The following is an 18088-nucleotide window of genomic DNA, read 5'->3' as shown; positions in this document are numbered from 1 at the left end:
TATGCTGCTTAATATTTTTATTTGTTCAATGTAGATATTTCGGTTGGGCCATGGTTAAAATCAGCAGTTTTTATTTTGTTTCATTGATTGTCTACAGTTAGGGGTTGTTAAGGATTTTTGGAGCGGAAATTAGTGTTCCACTCTCCATAGTGTTTTGCATTCATCGCATTTGTAAAGCAACTGAAGAGAGATTATCGATTTTGCTCAAGTCAGATTCCTCCCCTGATGGGAGAAAGAAGACATACGGGGAGAATAGCTAAACGATAATAACCAAGACAAATATTAATAATAATAAAAACAACAAACCGGTCCACACCTTTTTGTTTTGAATAAAATGTCAAAAGTGTCGTTAAGTTACTGCTGCTGCTACGACTCGCCAACGGCTTCAGTTGTTGGTTGTTATTGTTGTTGTTTCTCTTGCTAATGACGTTTGATAATATCGACTGGTCTGGAAACGTTGTTCTGCTCTTTTGACTGTTTTGTTTTTGTATTTTATTTTTATTTTTACACTGTTGTATTTTTGAGTTTTACGTTCGATACCAATTTGCACCAGTGTATCTTTCGAATCTCAAGATATCGCGACTTTGACAATACCACTCGTTCACTTTTGCCAAATAACAAACTGAACACTCGGGGTGCGGGAATTACTATTCTAATATAAAATAAATGACTTTCGACAGATATTTTTCTTTGTCAGATATATCTTCGGTCGAACTGAGTTGACCTTTTGTACTGGCGCGGAGAGTAGCTACGTTAGTTGGTTATTGCACACTGTATTTGGTACTCGTATTGCAGTAATGATTGTACGAATTTAGTTTAGAACAGCACTCACACACACGCACACACTTTATACGCCCATGACTGTTGTCAGAATTCACTACTCTTCTGTTTTTGTTTTGTTTTTTTTTTTTTGTTTGTATTTAGATATTTTTTTCAATTCGTTTTATTCGACTTTGGTTTGTGTATTTTTGGCTGGGTTTTGAATTGCTTGTATTATTATTATTGCGTTTTTCATAGCAACACCAACGAGTAAAAGGAAATAAAAACGTTTGGCTTCGGTTTGGTATCACAGCAATGCTGGCGTTGTTGTATTCTGATTCTCTTGTTTAATGTGAAGCAATCTCTGGGCAACAACCCACTGCAGCTACTGGCGGACAACTGAATCGCACAACAGAACAGTTCGTTGTTTCATCCACCAGTTGTGTTCCGTTTCCAGCGTTCCCCGATACAAAACAAAACACAGCAAACTGAGAAAAACAATCCGTTGGTTGCCGTCGAAGAGACTTGTATTGGCTGTATGTGTTGACAGCTCATTCCAACACGTCATGTTAATTCAAATTTATTTGGTAACAGTTTTTAGCAGATTGAAGTAAATTATTTCTTATTAGAATATCAATACAGAAAAATGGACAGCAATCCAACAGAGGATGGAATCGAACACACCCGGAGCGTTTTTGAAGCAATCGTTACTTTTTGATGTGTATTACTTACATTGTTATTTTAATGGTGCGAACCGTTGCAGTCTAGTTCTATACCCTTTCGCCACCACAAGGTAGAGGTTAATTTTTTCACTTCGTTTGCAGCACATCGAAATATTTATGAAGACCCAAAAATGTGTATACATTTTTGATTAGAGTAAAATTCTATATCGATGTAGCATTGCCTGTCTCTCTGTGGAAACCACGCAATATCGAAGATAGGGCTTTGAAATTTTAAACATAGATTGGTACTACTTCTATTTTCGGTATAGCATCTATATGACGGCTCCACCCTATTATTGTAGAAATTTTGATGGTCCTAGGCTCGCAAGTAGTAAGCCGCTGCAGTTTGGCATGCAAGGCTCTTGTTTTCATGTCTTGTCATTTCAGCTATAATAACAGTTAAAGTTAAAGGGATTTTTGGTTTTATATGTTTTACTCAAACATGTACATATGTTCCCATTTTGTATTGTTTTTTCAATGAAACATGTTACTACCGAGTTAATTATTTATTTTTGGATTTCACACAAAATGTTCACTAGCTGTCCGGGCCATACATCCTACATATTTACCACAGAAGTGTCAGAACTGTTTGGATGCCGACGAGTTCACAAACACAAGTTTTCCAGTTTCAAATTAATAAAAATGTAAAAAATGTTATACTGGGTGAATGCATGTGATGCTTCAAAATTTATATTTAATTTTGCACTTCTGATAACATCAATACTTTTTATGATATTCGTTACATAGGGGTACCTAATATTTAAAGTGTTTGCCCATTTTTTACTAGATTTAGAAAATCCCCACCGCCTATCCCACATTTCCACTTAACATATGAAGTCTTCAGGCAACATTTCCCACATTTCATATTGTTGCAACGATGACAACGACAAAATTTAAAACACACTATACCACTCTCTTGGCATTTTTTGCTGTCTTTGCAGACAATTTACACACAGTTTCCCCCGCAGAAGAGTTCCAGTATTTTAATATAAATCTCAGCATGACCCCCACATTAAAATGAAAAAGAACTAACAAAACGAAACACATATGCACAGCTGATGTCAACACTTATTAGCGAGCTGGTGGGCTTGTTTTGGAACTATTCATAGGCGCTAAACAAGCCCCAAGGAAAACGTAAAAAATGAAAATGTTGTATTTTGAATTACTTACGCAGGGGTTCATCGGCAAATTGCAGTATTCTCTGTTGGGTGCCATGTAATATTGATGTGTAATGTATGTTTGGTGCTGTGTAATAACAAGTTTTGAGAGTATAAACATACTTTATGCGACGAAGCGATGGGATCACGGTGTCTGTATGCTACCAGTGCCAAACTGATATATTTTCTGACACCATAGTACATATATTCACTATTCACACGTCTATCTAAATTTGTGTACCTAAAATACCATCGTTAATCTGTAATAAAACATCTATAATAATGTTCGGGTTTTCCGTTCTGTCTAATTAAATCGAATTATTTTGTATGCCGTATGTAATGTTAACACTATGGTTTTGAACTGTACTAATTTTTCATTGAATATTGCAAGTTTTCTAGCGTACATACAGCTAGATCAGTAACTACATTCGATCATAGTACTATTTAAAACAAATTAAAAAAAAAACATAATGGAACTTGCTTACCTTCGAAATAAATATGAGCACATTCGCACATTCCGACAACGAAGTGTCAAAGTGGAGGCAAAAAACCTAAACAATTTAAAGATGAATGCTGTGAAATTGTATTGAATTTTTACAAATCCCTTGTTGCACTGTTTTGTAGTAGTATTGCCATCATATTGCCATGCCTGAAAGTACTGCAGCACAGTCAAAACCCATAGCAGGTTTCTTGGTTTTGTATTTGTGTCCCTTGTGTAGTTTGGACAGCGACCGTAATTGCATTAGGTTGTGTCGAAATAGGATATTGTCTTGGCTAACAGTACTGTCAAAGACATAAAAGTATAAAGATAGGACAATTGATACGTAAACAATTTCCAACAGATGGCTTTCCTCTGTTGTTACGATATCATAACAACAGAGAGAACACAAAATTAAACGTTTTTAATGCTATATATTAAGCTTATTAAATAAAAAATATATTTTGATTGCAGATCTCGGATTTGATTTTCATTTTATACACACATTTTCGCGTATTGGCGGTTTTATTCTTAGCATGCCTCTGTTATACCTGATTCCCCCTGGATATTTTTTCATAAACTATTTTGTCTAAATGCATTTTGTCGAGTCATTACGGGTACAATGTCCAAAGACGTAGAAACCGTAAAGACCATAGTTGGGCAGACGTGCACACCAGCGTTGATGCGTTCTCTTAACATTTTTTGATGTTAAAACAAAAATAAACCTTAATAAATTTTTTTCCGCAATTTTTTTAATGAATTTATTTTTTAAGTTCCTAAGATGCTATTTATATTTTAAAAATATTAAATTAATTAAATTCCGTAGAATTATTCATGTTTTTATTTTCCCTTAACAAAATTTTAAGAGAAATTTTGCCCACCATTGGTAAAGACTCAACAAAATGCATTTTGACAAAATTGTTTATGAAAAAATATCCAGAGGGAATCAGGCATAACAGAGGCATGTTAACAATAAAAACGCAAATACGCGATAATGTGTGTATAAAATGGAAATAAAGTTAGAGATCTGTATTCAAAATATATTGTTACGAATATAACTTTAGATTTAAGTTAATTTAGATGAATTCCGTTAATTTAAGAATTTGAATTGTAACGTAAATTTCTACTACGCAGTTTATTCCAATAACTTCACAACAACAACTACTGTATAGTTTTTTCTACATCCTTCCATTTCCTCTTTCATTTTCTATTTTGTTATTGACGTACAATTCTTGTTAAACGTCATCATTGATGATCGCTTAATTCCTCTTTCTTTCCCAACATACCATTCAGTAATCAAATCTCAATACCACTTGAGAACAAGCTTATAATAATAATTGTTCTTAAGCTTGTTTTAGTAATATTAAAAAAAAATATTGTTAAAAAGTGAATTCACAAACAGTTTTCAACTATGCTTGAGAAAGTATTGTTGTACACAAATGTTTCCCAATTGCAAGAATAATCTTTTAGTAATATTACACAAGTAATTGTATCATAAGGGTTCCGTTTTGATTTTTCTACAATTATTAATAAACATTTCTCAAGATTTTCTCAAGACTTTTTCAAGCTTAATGCTTGTGTTGGTAAGCTTAATATAATATTATTCTCAATACTTTTGGTTTGTTGGGTTGTTACTCCCTCGCCTGTATATGTGTTGTTGTTATTGTTCACTCAATGTAAGTTTGTATGTGTGTGTTGCATTGGTAGATTGTTCGTAATCTAGGTGTTACCAGACGTCTAGAAACTTCTGTAGCGACAGGCAAGGCTGGTATAAATAGGGGAAATGGAAAGGCAGTTAGTCAGTTGTGAATCAGATCGCGAATTGAAACCGTCAAGTAACGTAAAGCTGTAAAGTAACGTGCAAAGTAAAGTTGTGTCAATAAAATCATTGTAATACTCGTAATCAGAAAGAACCCGCGTTTTATTTGGTACGAACTGTATTGGGAAATAAAACAACGTCTACACGGGATTAAGTAAAATCCAAGAACGTAACAATATGTTTTTATTTTATAAGCTTGCGATATAGCGTTTAAAACGTTTAAAATAGTTTGCTCTGTTGTTATGATATCGTAACAACCATAAAACAAAGAGGCTATTTCTTTGCTTTATGGTTTCTTTGCAAAGACATAGAAACCGTAAAGACTCGACAAAATAGGTTATGAAAAAATATCCAAAGGAATCAGGCATAACAGAGGCATGTTAAGAATAAAATCCCCAATACGCGAAAATGTCTGTATAAAATGTAAATAAAATCACAGGTCTGCACTCAACATATATGTTATCATTTTATTTCTTAATTTTTTTTTTATTTCTTCATTTTTTCATAAACTATTTTGTCAAAATGCATTTTGGCAAGTCTTTACGGTTTCTCTGTTTTCCTTACCTATTTAAAGACTTGTGCTACCACATATACGAACATAACTGCATTTTCTCTTGTTCCAAAATTTATTATGTCAGGTCTTTACGATGTTGGGAATTTATCAACTATCAATGCTTACAGTGTCGTACCTCCACTTCGTTTTATATAGATTTAAATGTTAAATAGAAGTGGTAAATACATATTCCAATATATTCAGCCTTATTCTGCAAATCAATTCATCGTAAACTTGTGAACTCGCATATTCTGAACTATGTGTGCATATTAAGAGGTTTGGTCTGATAGATTGGTGCGATAATCCTAAAAGATGGTTATGGCTGATTTGGTGGTTTCTAATGTCGTTTATTACATAAATAACCGTATATTTATTGAGACGAAAATTAGGTATGTCTGCGTACTTTACAGTAATAATTACTCAGAAAGTTCATTTGTGAGAGTAAGAGACATTCTTCTACATCAAACAATAACATTACAAAAAGTAAAAATTTTGTACAAATGTTCCAATTTGTTGAAGAATATATGAGTTTAAATTTATATACATTGTTTTTTGCTTGTACAAAACCATAGTATAATTATATAAGTTAGCCTCGTGCAGTCATATGTTTCCAATTATTTTTTCATAAATTTGCCTTTCAGCATTCAACTTTCAAAATTTAAATGGAAATATCTTCCTTCGAAATGTACGTATATCATGTGTTCAGTGGCAAACTTGCTAAATCATTCATATATAAATACTATGAAGTTCCCTGCAATACGGCAATACGGTTCCTGGCAATACGAATCTTTTTTCAACCGCCATTTCGGAAATTCGAATCCGCATCTCGCATTGTTTGCTTCTCCCTATTCATTCTGAATACGGCTAGATTGTGAAAGCGAAGAATTTTTCACAAGTAGATCTCTCCATAGCGAATATCCAGAATAAGGCTGATAATCATAGACTTAACATCTGCGATATACAGTGTCCTGTAGGAGAGTGTGGATGTATCTACTTTGAACACTTTTTACATCATAAAAATAAAAGTAAAACACAAATTTTTAATTTTATACCGAAGTATTCTATTATTTAAGATGTCATTTATACAATTTGGCACACTTCTAACTATTTGCAGTACAATATTATTTGCATTTACCTCAGATCTGCTGCTTCCTCACGATTGACCACAAATTATCATTCGGATTGAAATCAGTACTTTAGGTTGGTCATTGCGACACAAAGACTTCGATAGACTTCTTTAATCGGTATACATTTTTTGCGCCGATCCAAGATGCCACAATTTATACCATGACCGTGCTTCACTGACACTAAAACAGGTTCTTGTATTTTTTACTGCTGCTATAGCCATTGCAGGGAAGGACTCTTTACGTCGTCTTCCGAATAACGTGCTTAACGATTGCTAACGTAGCACATTTAAGTGCTAAAACCTATTAATGTTCATTTCCCTTACCATTAGGCGTGGGTCCACATTATTTTTACGACCCCTAAGATGGGGTTTGGGAACAAAGGTTTTAAACATTTCTTTGCGATTTATTATTGTTAGGTGTTTTTGTTTGATAAACGATATTTAAATCATTTAAAACTTATATTTTCTTAACAAAGAAGTAGTTATAACCATGTAGTTATAACATGTAAATTATCATGTCATTTCTTTAAAGAATTCATGTCTTTTCTTCAAAGAATTCATAAAATGAAAACGGACAAAAGTGAGTGCATGCACGAGTTGTTTCACTGTTTTCTAGGTGCTTATTGGATATTTTCTTACAATTTTGCATAATTGTATTGAGTACTAGATACTTAATAAATTACAACAAAAATGTTTTTCATTACCTTTTTTCCAATCGCTTCTGCTAAAAAATCTAACGAGAATGGTAAACAAACACTCTAACTCTCTTAAAACAATTCAATAAGTAATGATGAGCTTTCTTCTCAAGTTCTTGTATTTCAATTTTTATTGTTTATATTCAGAATTGTTACAATATGTGTTGTTGTTCTTTTGTTTCGATTAAGGTTAATGCTAAATTTGTTGAATAAATTTCATGCCACCTGTATTTTCTTTGTTTTGTTGCAGTTCTCAAATAATTTATGTCCTAATTAAACGAATTTTAAACTAATTAACAATATTTTTCTCTGTCTTATTTTACAGAAATGAAGAGACTTCCGATTTGTTTTGGTAAGTTTGCTGATTGATTTTTATTTTATCTAGAAAATTGGTAAGTATCTCAATCCTGTATATGTATGTATGTATATTGTATTGCGTTTTATGCACGAACGTACATGCTAATGTATATATGTATATTCGTCTAAAAAATTGAAAATCGTTTGTTCTGTGAGTTGGTGTTATCTACATATTTATCTGATTACCCTGTTTTCAAATTGTAAGGAGTTGTGTGTGTGTGTGTGTGAGTTTTTTTTTGCATAACTAATCATCAGCCTGATGCCCGCTCTTTGCGGTGCCTTGATTTTGGCGTGTCTTTATCTATTTATTTTCTAATAAATTCAGAGGTTGGTTTCTTGCTTGGCTTGTAAGGTATGTCAGTTGGTATTGTTATTATTCTGATTTGTACATGAAGGGATTCGAAAGGAATGCTGCTTCTTTCTCGGTATTGTTATTTAGCGTATACCATATTTGTTTTCACAATGACGACGGAGAGAGGGGACTCGATACCTGATTCCACACTAGATTGTATTTAATTTCCAATTAGCGAGTGGTGGAAGTCCTTTACATTTTTCTATACATGGAAAAATAAGAATTCAAAAGTCCAGTTTGCTTTTACAAATTGATTTATGTTTGTATTTTCTGTACACGAATGTATGTATGTGTATGTTAATTTTAGGTGTGTGTGTGTGTGAGTGTTTGTGCTTTATTGCCTATTTACTAAATATTAAACTAAACTCGTACAATTCTTACTACAATGTCTATATTGATGTTATTTGCTTAGATAAATTATCGTAAATTTCCATTGAGTATATTAAAATATGTTCTTAGTTTATGATATTCTAGAGTGGTATAATGAGAGAGTGAGAGCGGGGAGAGATTAATATAGAGTTTTGGTACAATCATAATACTATTCCGTGTTGCTGTCCATTGTCTCCAACATTAGACTAATGGGCGATTTGGATGTCTTAATATTAGTTTTAATTTTAGTTGTCTCTCTTCGTACTATTTACAAGTCGGTTTTGATTTATAAGAAAATATAACGTTTTGTTTTAACATAATAAAGCATTTCAAATTGGGACAAAAATCACAATAAGGCTTTGTAAGCCCGGTTCGTGATTGAAAAAAAATATATATGCATTTAAAAATAAAAAATAAAATATGAGGGTTTACTTAAAAATGAGAGATATAGGAACTAAAAGCACCAAAAAGCAAACGCTTCGGCCGAACGTAAAATAAAGTGAATCGTTGTGCGAACATGGAAGATAATCGAAACTAAACAGATTACTTTAAAATATATTATTTGTCTCTGAGGGCGATTGTGTTTTTTACAAATGCAAATAGCTCATAGTTGTTTTGTATACATCTAGTTTAGGGGCTAGGGAAAGAAAATATTGCATATTAATTACGCATTAAGTCACAGTTATTGTTATTGGCTAAAATTTATATTTTTACAAATATCCACCACAGGGAAGGAGGCGACACTGATGCCAGGCCTTGAGCATTTTCACGTCGTCTATGTCCTGACTACAGCCTGCGACTGCATTCCGACGTAGACGTCGCCAAGCATGTTGGGGTTCGTGCCATAGCTATTGTCCATACTTGCGGGGTGCAAATCGTGGTGCATTCTTAGATGTTTTTTTCGATAACGTCGCAGCTTTTTTCGGGCCATGTAGAGGTTTTGATTGAATTCCTTGAAAATGTGCGGACGAATGTGGTCCTTGTCGTCGTCAGTGGCACTTCCGTTCCGGTTTATTGCACGACACAGACCATCATCGGTAGAATCAGTGTGGTTTGATGATGGAGCTGATAATTGAGACTGGCTGTGATGTGGTGGTGCAAGGTCGAATCCATTGTTTTCTGGCGGCGGGAGTATGAGTGGGGTTGTCGCCCAGTCCCGCCATAAGTTTCAATCTTGTCCGGCACCATTTTGTTGAGACAGAGTCGAGGCAGATGAGTTAGTGGCCTGCATGAGTTCATTATGGCGGTGACGGTCCTCGCGGCCCATTGTGAACTCATCATCAACAGATGAAGATTGTTTCGAGCGATCGGATTTGCAATCTTCATCCATGACCATGGAATGATGCATGGCAGCGGCCGCGGCTGCTGCGTGCTGTCTTTCCGAGGGAGGTAACAGATTCAGCATACTTAGGGGTAGACCGGGGAACCCGCCGGGGAAGTCCGGATAGAAGCCTTGAGGATTAAAGGGGTTGAAAAGAGAATTCGGTCCTCCCAATAGGTCGGGTTCAGAGCTAGAACTGCGTGGTCCTGACCCAGTCATGGGACCACCACAGACTATGTCCATGTCATTGGTATTCGCCGAGTTGCTGTTGTTTCGTTGAACCTCCTTCCGCGCTTCTTTCTGCTCTCTAGTCTCTGAGGAATTCTTGTTGCTCGAATTCGACGACGAGGAATTGACACCCATTTGCAACAACTCCAATGGAGGTCCACTAATGCAGTCCTTGCGTAGCTGCTCAAGCTTCAGGCTTTTGCCATATTTACCACGAACATACATCAGCAGCGAGTTGTAGGGTATGCCAAAGATGCGGGAGGCTTGTGAGGTGGTCATTTTCTTATTCCAAACATGCTGCAGAGCTTCGGTGAGCTCTGCATTCGTCCACGAACGGGGTGGGCCACCCCGAGGAGCCGAGTGCTGACCTTTGGGACGGGGCACTAAAAAGAAAAACAATAAAGACAACAAAACCAATATTAATAAAAAGATAATCTCTACACTAATGTTTTAATTTTTTGTAACTCTTTGCATTTGCCAAAACAATTCGAGTTCCAGCATACCGCCACTCCATAACGGCACTCAATGCAATGCAACAAACAAGCGAACAGAAGAAAAACAGAAAAACTTCATCACCCACACCCTGTGGAGTTGTGGCAACAAAGATTAGTACATTGCATATTATCAGCGATCACACTGTGGTGGTTCCATATGCAAATTATGCACCACATATTCCCGCCAAGCCGTCATCGTCATCTTCATTGCCAACAAACCAAACCGAACTAAATCTGTGGTTGCCCAGACAACAGCAATCCTTTCAACTTCAATAAAAATCCAAACAAAATACCGGAGATCTCAATTGAGAAGGTTGCATATGTATGTGAATTGTTTTGGTGTGTGTGTGTGTGTATCTCTTTGCATTGGCAATATCCACGCCAAGAGATGTTATCGCTTGGAAATCTTATTGCCACAGGTTGTTGCCAAACGGCAATGCTGACGACAGCAACAACAGTACAACCACATAATGCACAGTCAACAACATTACTCGTACAATACACAATATGTGATCTTCTATGGTGACTAACATCAACAACATAAGTTAATCGAAGCGAATATGTAGCTTGGATACACTCATAAAATTATTACAGGATGAACTGGAGGACATAGCCGTTCGTTGGCTTCTTCTCAGTGACCCAACATCGAGGTAGGGGTCAACACGATTTCGGAGTAACTAAATCAGTAGTATTCCAACAGTCCCTGCACCCTCCGACATTTCCCGATTTTGATTTCTCAGAAATGTCCAAATCGTATTTGAGTTGTTAAATACTATCAAACTATTATTACTAACATTCGCCTCCCTTCGTGCCCTCTCCTACGGCGTTATACTTCCACAACAACAGCCCATTGTCAATGCATATGTCTGGCGTTTCAGTGCGGATGCAAATATGGAATCAATGGTGGAGGGCTATGGAAGGACACCAGGAGAGTCTAAATATTTGTAACAAATCCTAAATCACGTTTAAAATGTGAACAAATCGTTTAATCACACCCACACTCTCCAAACAGCTGTTCTCAACTTTGTGCTGTGGCAGTGGAATGGAGAGCTCTCTAAACTGGGTTTGTTTTCCCTTCGTTTGTAGCACTTTGAAAAAATGCATACACGATCGTCAAAAGATGATTGCAGCAGGTTAACTTAATGTTGCAAAGTAAGCTGGTATCGATAAGCAGGTTCACGGAATATGATGTATGCCCTCGTAAAATTAGAAAATCTACTGTCTGAATTATCATTGTACATATTTCAATTCATTGCAGTTAATATCGGCTTGAAATCCTTCTATCCAAACGTATGTGCGTATATTTCTGAAATCACGACATATCCAAACCAGTACCTGGTGTACCTTTCAAGTCAGAAAATTGCATTTACATTTACGACGACGACACTTTGTAATAAGCAATAAGTGCAACAATTGTATTCAGTATGGCAAAGGGGAGGACGGGAGGGAGTGAGCGATGTGAAAGCAAAATGGCACTGAATCACAATGCCTTGCAAATGCATGTGAGGCGGCAAATTCAATTTTGCGGTTTTCCTGCATTTGCATTTGCTCATTGAGCATGTGCACCTATGCATGTCAGTCAATAGCAGTCGTCCGTCATGGATTGCAGTGGCAATTACAATTGGGTTATTACATTTTTTCGCTTTGTCCCGATGTGATCGATCGATAACAAAACACTTGTTCCACAATAACAACAATGCATGTGTTTGGCCATAATTTATATCTGCCGTCATATAAAAACGTCTCATTTGCGTTCTGATGAAACCTCAAGAAAAGATAATGGAATTCCCTAGAGAATCATAAATGATTACCACTACATCGCTTGTACGACAAACGAATGTGTTACAGTTTGGCCAAAGTGATTGACAGCCTTTCATTAACCGTTGTGATTGTTGGATTGTTGGTGGGGGCTCGTTGAACGTCTGTGTTGTTGTGTGTGTGTATGTGAAGTGGATGGATTATGAATGAATGCTGTTAATGTAAGCCGATTGTAGCAGATTCTTTCGGCATAATAGTAAAACAATCCATAATCGATATATCAAAACTCATGCATGGGAATTTATCTCTAACAGGGATCTACAAAAAGCCTCTCTTTTGGCAGATCAATATAGAAAGTAAGGCAAGAGTCGGTAATGCTTGTGAGTGCGTGTATGGCGCCTATTTGTATCGGTTTCAATGTTAATCTGTACTTACTTTTCTTTTTGAGGAATGGTGGGGTTTCGCCTGGCATTCCTCGGGGGTCCGACATTTCCATTAGGGGATTGTAAAGTTTTCCAGGATCGATGCCCGGTGGGAATAGGCCCAATGGAGAATCCAATCCAAACACTGTAACGATTAAAATAATATGTAAAATTATAAAATGTTTTTGGCATGTGTAATTAATTCATAATTAATTGTAATTCATAATTAATTGTTCTAACAATCAATAACATAAAGATAGCGTTTATTCCCATTAGGATAATGTTTTCAAAATATATTTTTCAGCAACTCATAAATTTAACTCGGTAAGAAAAAAATTGTAGCCATTATTTAAATTGACAGTCCTAGGTTTCCCTAACCTTTCGCATGGTATTTGACAAACAATTCGATTCACTCGTTGTGACATTGGAAAAACAACATTATTTTTTACATACACACACATCAATACATACGCCCAGATTTATACGCTTATAACCTGAAGAATGTTTTCGTTTTTCGGTGCCCTTTTTGAAGGCACATCAAAACGAAAAGGAAACTTTGAATAAGGCCCAAACTACATACACACACCCACCGTGCGGTATTGCACAACTAGGAAATCCAGGACAGACAGATAAAACGGAACTTTTTTGCATCCACATTGCGCATACGAGTATTAATAATATCCGTTTGTCTAAGAAAAACTCCTACATTCGATGAAAAGAAGACGTTACCCAACAGCCTGGGAAGAACTCATGCATACCCTTTTTCCTTGTATTTATCTGCATTTGAGCGAATGTGTGCCCCTGCATGAATCCAAGCACATTCCACTATGCTGCTATACAAATAGACATGTGAACAAACGGACGTACCGACTCGAAGACCGACGAAGCAGGATATAAAAAAGTAAACTTAAGGACTCAGCCAGAAGAATTGCCACCGCTGGTAGGAGTGTGTGAAGGTAATGCGACAAACATACACTATGTATGACAATAATGAACGTTTTGTGGTAGCAAACGCCGAACAACTACTGTGTGTCGGAATGGGTATCGCGGAAATACGAAATTGGAGTCGTCGTAGTGGGAAAACTCACAGAAGCAAAGAACTGAAGACTTGTGTGCCAAAAAAATCCCCATAAAAAGCACACCACCTAACAAGACGAATAAGACAGAGGCAAGAGGACAACCGATTCGTAATTAGATAGGTATGGTGAGCGGGGACAATTCACGATTCGAAATCACATGAGTTATTGCAAAATAAGCACAACAGCACATAAATGAAGCCAAGACTTCCCTCAGTCAATGGAGAAAACTCATATGCCACTACCGTGGACAAATGCGGGAACTTTTTACTTTGGTATTTGTTACGCAAGCACTGTTTGTTCTCTAGAATATAAAGATGGGGAATTTGCAAAACAAGTCATTACATCACCTCATTTGCTGTGCTGATTTGTTACTTTTACCTATGGACGAGATTATGACATATCTTGGCTTAGTCCTTCATCTCGAATCGTCTTTAAGGACTCTTTGTATTCAAATGTATTCCGAGAATATACTTCACGTTGCCGATGAAGGAAACATTCGCCAGCCATTGTTTAAACCACAATGCATACATCCGTACCAAGGCACATTCGTATTCGGTCACATCCTTATTCGATTTCGCGTTTTTTATATGCCCACCCACCTTCTTCGCCGTTTTCATATTCACAATTGATTTGTTTAATGTCAATATTATATGCGTTGTCATATGCTTGATAGTCCTCTCAGAAGGACTTGCCGTCGTATGTAAATCGAGTGAATGGTGAAGATGCTAAGCCTTCGACTTCATCCCCCTTCCGATTTTCAACAACATAAAATCCGACTGTCGCTATAAATTAAGGCACATTCATATATCGGCAACAAGAATGTGGAGTGCGGGTAGTAGTCATAAATGCAGTTCCATTAGAACAAAGGGACGTCAAGCATCCAATTGTAATCGAATAATAAGTAACACAGTATTGCCACCTTAGAACGTATGCAGACATAAAGCGCGCATAAATAGACAAAGTTATGCCGAATAGATTTTCAGTTCAGCAGTAGGAAGTAGTGTTTAAATGTTAAAGTTGTCACTATGAAATTTTAACTTCAAATTGTGGTATGCATTAAAAAGTAATTCACCTCTGATTCACAATGGATTATTTAATGGCAATTCTGTCGATATCCCAGCAATAATTTGCAATATTGCAATTCGAAGTGAGCGTGGTAGAGAAACAGCAGTGCATATCCTTGAAAAGACAACTGTTGCACGTTGAAATCATAAAGGACCCCCTTGTAACATATGCTTGTTGTGGCAACAACGCACTGTTGTCATCCTTGCGGTCTTAGTCGTTGTCATGTGTCATAAGTAGCGCAGTCAAGTGCTGATAATATGAAGGACGTCAGAAAAAGGAGAACTCTTCCTCTCTAAGTACTTATACAGGACTTGTTTCATTATTAGCAATGATGGTACCTAATACAGCTATATTCCGAAAACAAAACCAGCAAGGAAAAATAAGTACTTCGTAAGAGTAAAATGAAAAACAAAAATACGTCACGTTTAAATCCCAAAAGAAATTGCTCCGCTAGCAAACACAAACACAAAGTAAACACAACGTCGTTGCATGGAGCTGCAATGCTACAGCTAAGGGCGTCCATGTGTGTGCATAACAGATGGGCGGACGAAGTCGTATGTGTGAATACGTCGTTGTTGGCAAGGTTGAAATAACATTTGAGAAAACAGTTATTAAGGATTTCCGCTTGTTTTATCAGGAGTTAATGTGTTTGACTTTTTCCTGCAGCTTTCGAGTCAGTCTGACGGATCTCTAAGAGAGTTTGAAATAGTGGGGGTGGGGGCAGAAAAAGAGCAGGGACTTTGATTTTGTTATATATATATATAAGTTCTACAAATATGCTACTCACTGTGCGGTGGCGTTAAGGCCAGAGCTGACGACATACCGGGGAAAGGTAGGGGTGATGGTGGGTGCGGTGGTCCATCTTGTGGATTGTATGGAGGTGGCAGACTCATAGGGGAAGTGGGAGTGAATTCCTTACTCATGCGATTCATGCTCTCTTCTAAGCGTTCGTGGCCCGAAGGACCTCCGTTAGGTGGCGCTCCAGCAGGGGAACAAAAAGGTGGCATGCCTGACATACCCATTTGCCCTAAAATGCTGTTGGCATAGGCGTTGTGCTGTTGCATTTCACGTTGTTCTCTCTGCAGGGCATGGTCGCGGGATTGCTGGTGGGATACGGCCGCTGCCGCCGCGGCAGCCGCTAATGATAGGTCCATTTGATGTTCCATATGCTGGAAGGGATTTTCTCCGTTTGCAGCTGCGGCTGCTGCACATGCTGCTGCAGCTTGCATCTGAGCCTCCAAAGCTTCCATTTTGCAATGATTTTCCATCGAGGAACGATCCAAGCGCAAATCTCTTAAGCTGGTGGCGGAAAAGGGATTCATATTATTGGACGAGGGGTTGGGCGTCGATGATGACGGTTTGTTGAGCTGACGTATGTCCTTGAGCGAGAGTACAATGCGGTTATTATTGTTGTGCAATTTAGAGATGTTGTTGTTATTGTTATTGGAACAGTCTTCATTATCAGATGCCGAATGATGTCCACTAGTGTCGTTATCTTTCTTCGTTGTACACAAGTCCTCGGGACCATCTGAATGCATCGATAAGGCAGATTTTCTTCTTCTATTCAGCTCGTTGGTGGTGTTGATGAGCTCTTCTATATCCTCAGGTTCTTCACGTTCGTCGTGCTCCAAGTCTTCAACCTGAGTTATCGGGACTTGATGACGTTTGTTATCAAATGGGGACTTGCTATCTGTTAATTTATCGCCCAGCTCTTCGGGATGATCATGACTATCATTTCCGCTATCGTGTTCACCAGCATGCGAGTCCTCGTCGTCCAAAATTTCGGATAATTCAGATTTGATCACGGTTTTGAGTGGATCCAAGCCTTCCCTCTCTTCTCCCATTGCAGCATCATCTGACGTTTCCTTGATATCTTTACATACTTCTTGTTCTCCAGTACTTTGTGAACAATCGAGGGGAGGTAAGGGCGTTGAGGGCTTATTGTTGATCATGTCGTTGGTCAATTCTCCTGACCTTCTTCTTGGCCTAGCCTGTTTGCGTCGTGGCATGGGCGAGGTACACAAATCATTGTTGGTCAGTGAATCATTCAACAGCTCATGATCGCTTTCGAAGTCGTGTTCCATCTCTCGTTCCCGTTTGCGTTCCTTTTCACGTCGGTATGATCCACCAAATAGCCTAGAAGGTAAAATTATTTTTGAACCAGAGGTGACCATGGAAGGCGATTCTTCGTCAAAGCTGGAACACCTCTCCATTTCGGGGGAGAGCAGTGATGTGTCGAGCATGCCGAAATCATTCGGTGAGGCCGCGGGTGTTGGGGTGTGTTCCGGTATTGAACTTTCAACTAAGCCCCGTATTTGCAAAGATTCGCCAGCTTGTATCAGAGTTTGCAATCTCTCCTGAGGTACACTGATCTCTCCACGATACATAAAGTCAATGATAGCCTGCACCACCCAACCGCGAAAGTCCTTTAAGACGATGACGGGATGTTTGCACGGTGTGTCGGCGAAAACTCTTTGGAAGAAAGGTGAGCAGGCGGAAAGCACCATTTTGTGCGCCCTAATACTGGTCTCAGCACACACTAAGGTGACGTCAACCAGTGTCTTTGACTGGAGCAGGGCGTCGAAGGCTCTCATCAAGTGGTTCTGATGGTTGTTCCAACGCAGGCTATAGTGATCGGGAATGGTGGTTGCTGTCGTAGTGGTTACATTATTCGCCAGCAGTGCACTGACCATGCCGGCTGTGTTTGGTGTCTTTGAAGGTGTTTGGTGTTCTGAGCCGCCAACGTCAGCAGATGCTTTCGTCCGCGATGTGGTCAAAGCTAAAGCCTCTGTCGATCGGTCCATTTCCATAGCCATGTTTAGTGGCGGAGGGGTTGGTGGCGTTCCTGGTGGAATATTGGTGGTTTCGTCACTCACTATATCTGCAATTGCGGCAGTATCTGTCGCCGTTAACGACAGTTTACGTCTTTTAACGATTTCCTCCGATTCCTTCAACATTTAACAGACAATCTTGTGTTCGCTATCTGTTATCTATCGTATCTCTGTGTCCTATTCCTTTGTCCTTGGGATGTCTACGAATCTTCTAGACGCGCCGGGCAGACAGCAGACAGGCACAGCGAATAACTCAGTGAGAGTTCACGTGAGTTGTAATATATTTGAAAATGCTATTCGGCTGAGTGTTGTTGTTATCCAACTTCTCGTCTTAAAGTCGATTTACTTTTAAAAAGAAAATCACGTGGCGTTTGATGGAATGTGGTTGTTAATGTTTGCTTAAGGAGAGTAGCGCGTCCTTCTGTTACACTTTTTTGTTGTTGCTGTTTATTTTTTTTGTTAGGTTTTCTTACAGCCTCATTGTTGACATTTTGGCCGTCTTC

At 37.9% G+C, this 18088-nt stretch overlaps 1 protein-coding gene across 1 annotated transcript; it reads right to left on the bottom strand.

Annotated features, from left to right (window-relative positions):
• Nucleotides 1-9555: 9555 nt before the first annotated feature.
• Nucleotides 9556-17464, bottom strand: LOC133335643 (protein jim lovell). Its single transcript, XM_061543953.1, has 3 exons — nucleotides 15542-17464; nucleotides 12624-12755; nucleotides 9556-10319 (listed from the first exon to the last, which is right to left on the bottom strand). Exons 1-3 carry the CDS (start codon nucleotides 17445-17447, stop codon nucleotides 9556-9558), a joined length of 2802 nt encoding a protein of 933 aa, XP_061399937.1. The 5' UTR covers nucleotides 17448-17464.
• Nucleotides 17465-18088: the final 624 nt, after the last annotated feature.

The sequence above is a fragment of the Musca vetustissima genome, unplaced genomic scaffold (assembly GCF_032173495.1).
Source record: "Musca vetustissima isolate MV318-11 ecotype Yass unplaced genomic scaffold, APGP_CSIRO_Mvet_v1 utg8222, whole genome shotgun sequence".
Classification (NCBI taxonomy): domain Eukaryota; kingdom Metazoa; phylum Arthropoda; class Insecta; order Diptera; family Muscidae; genus Musca; species Musca vetustissima.
The sequence above is the reverse complement of the archived record's forward strand: the minus strand, read 5'-3'. Positions and strand labels throughout refer to the sequence as shown.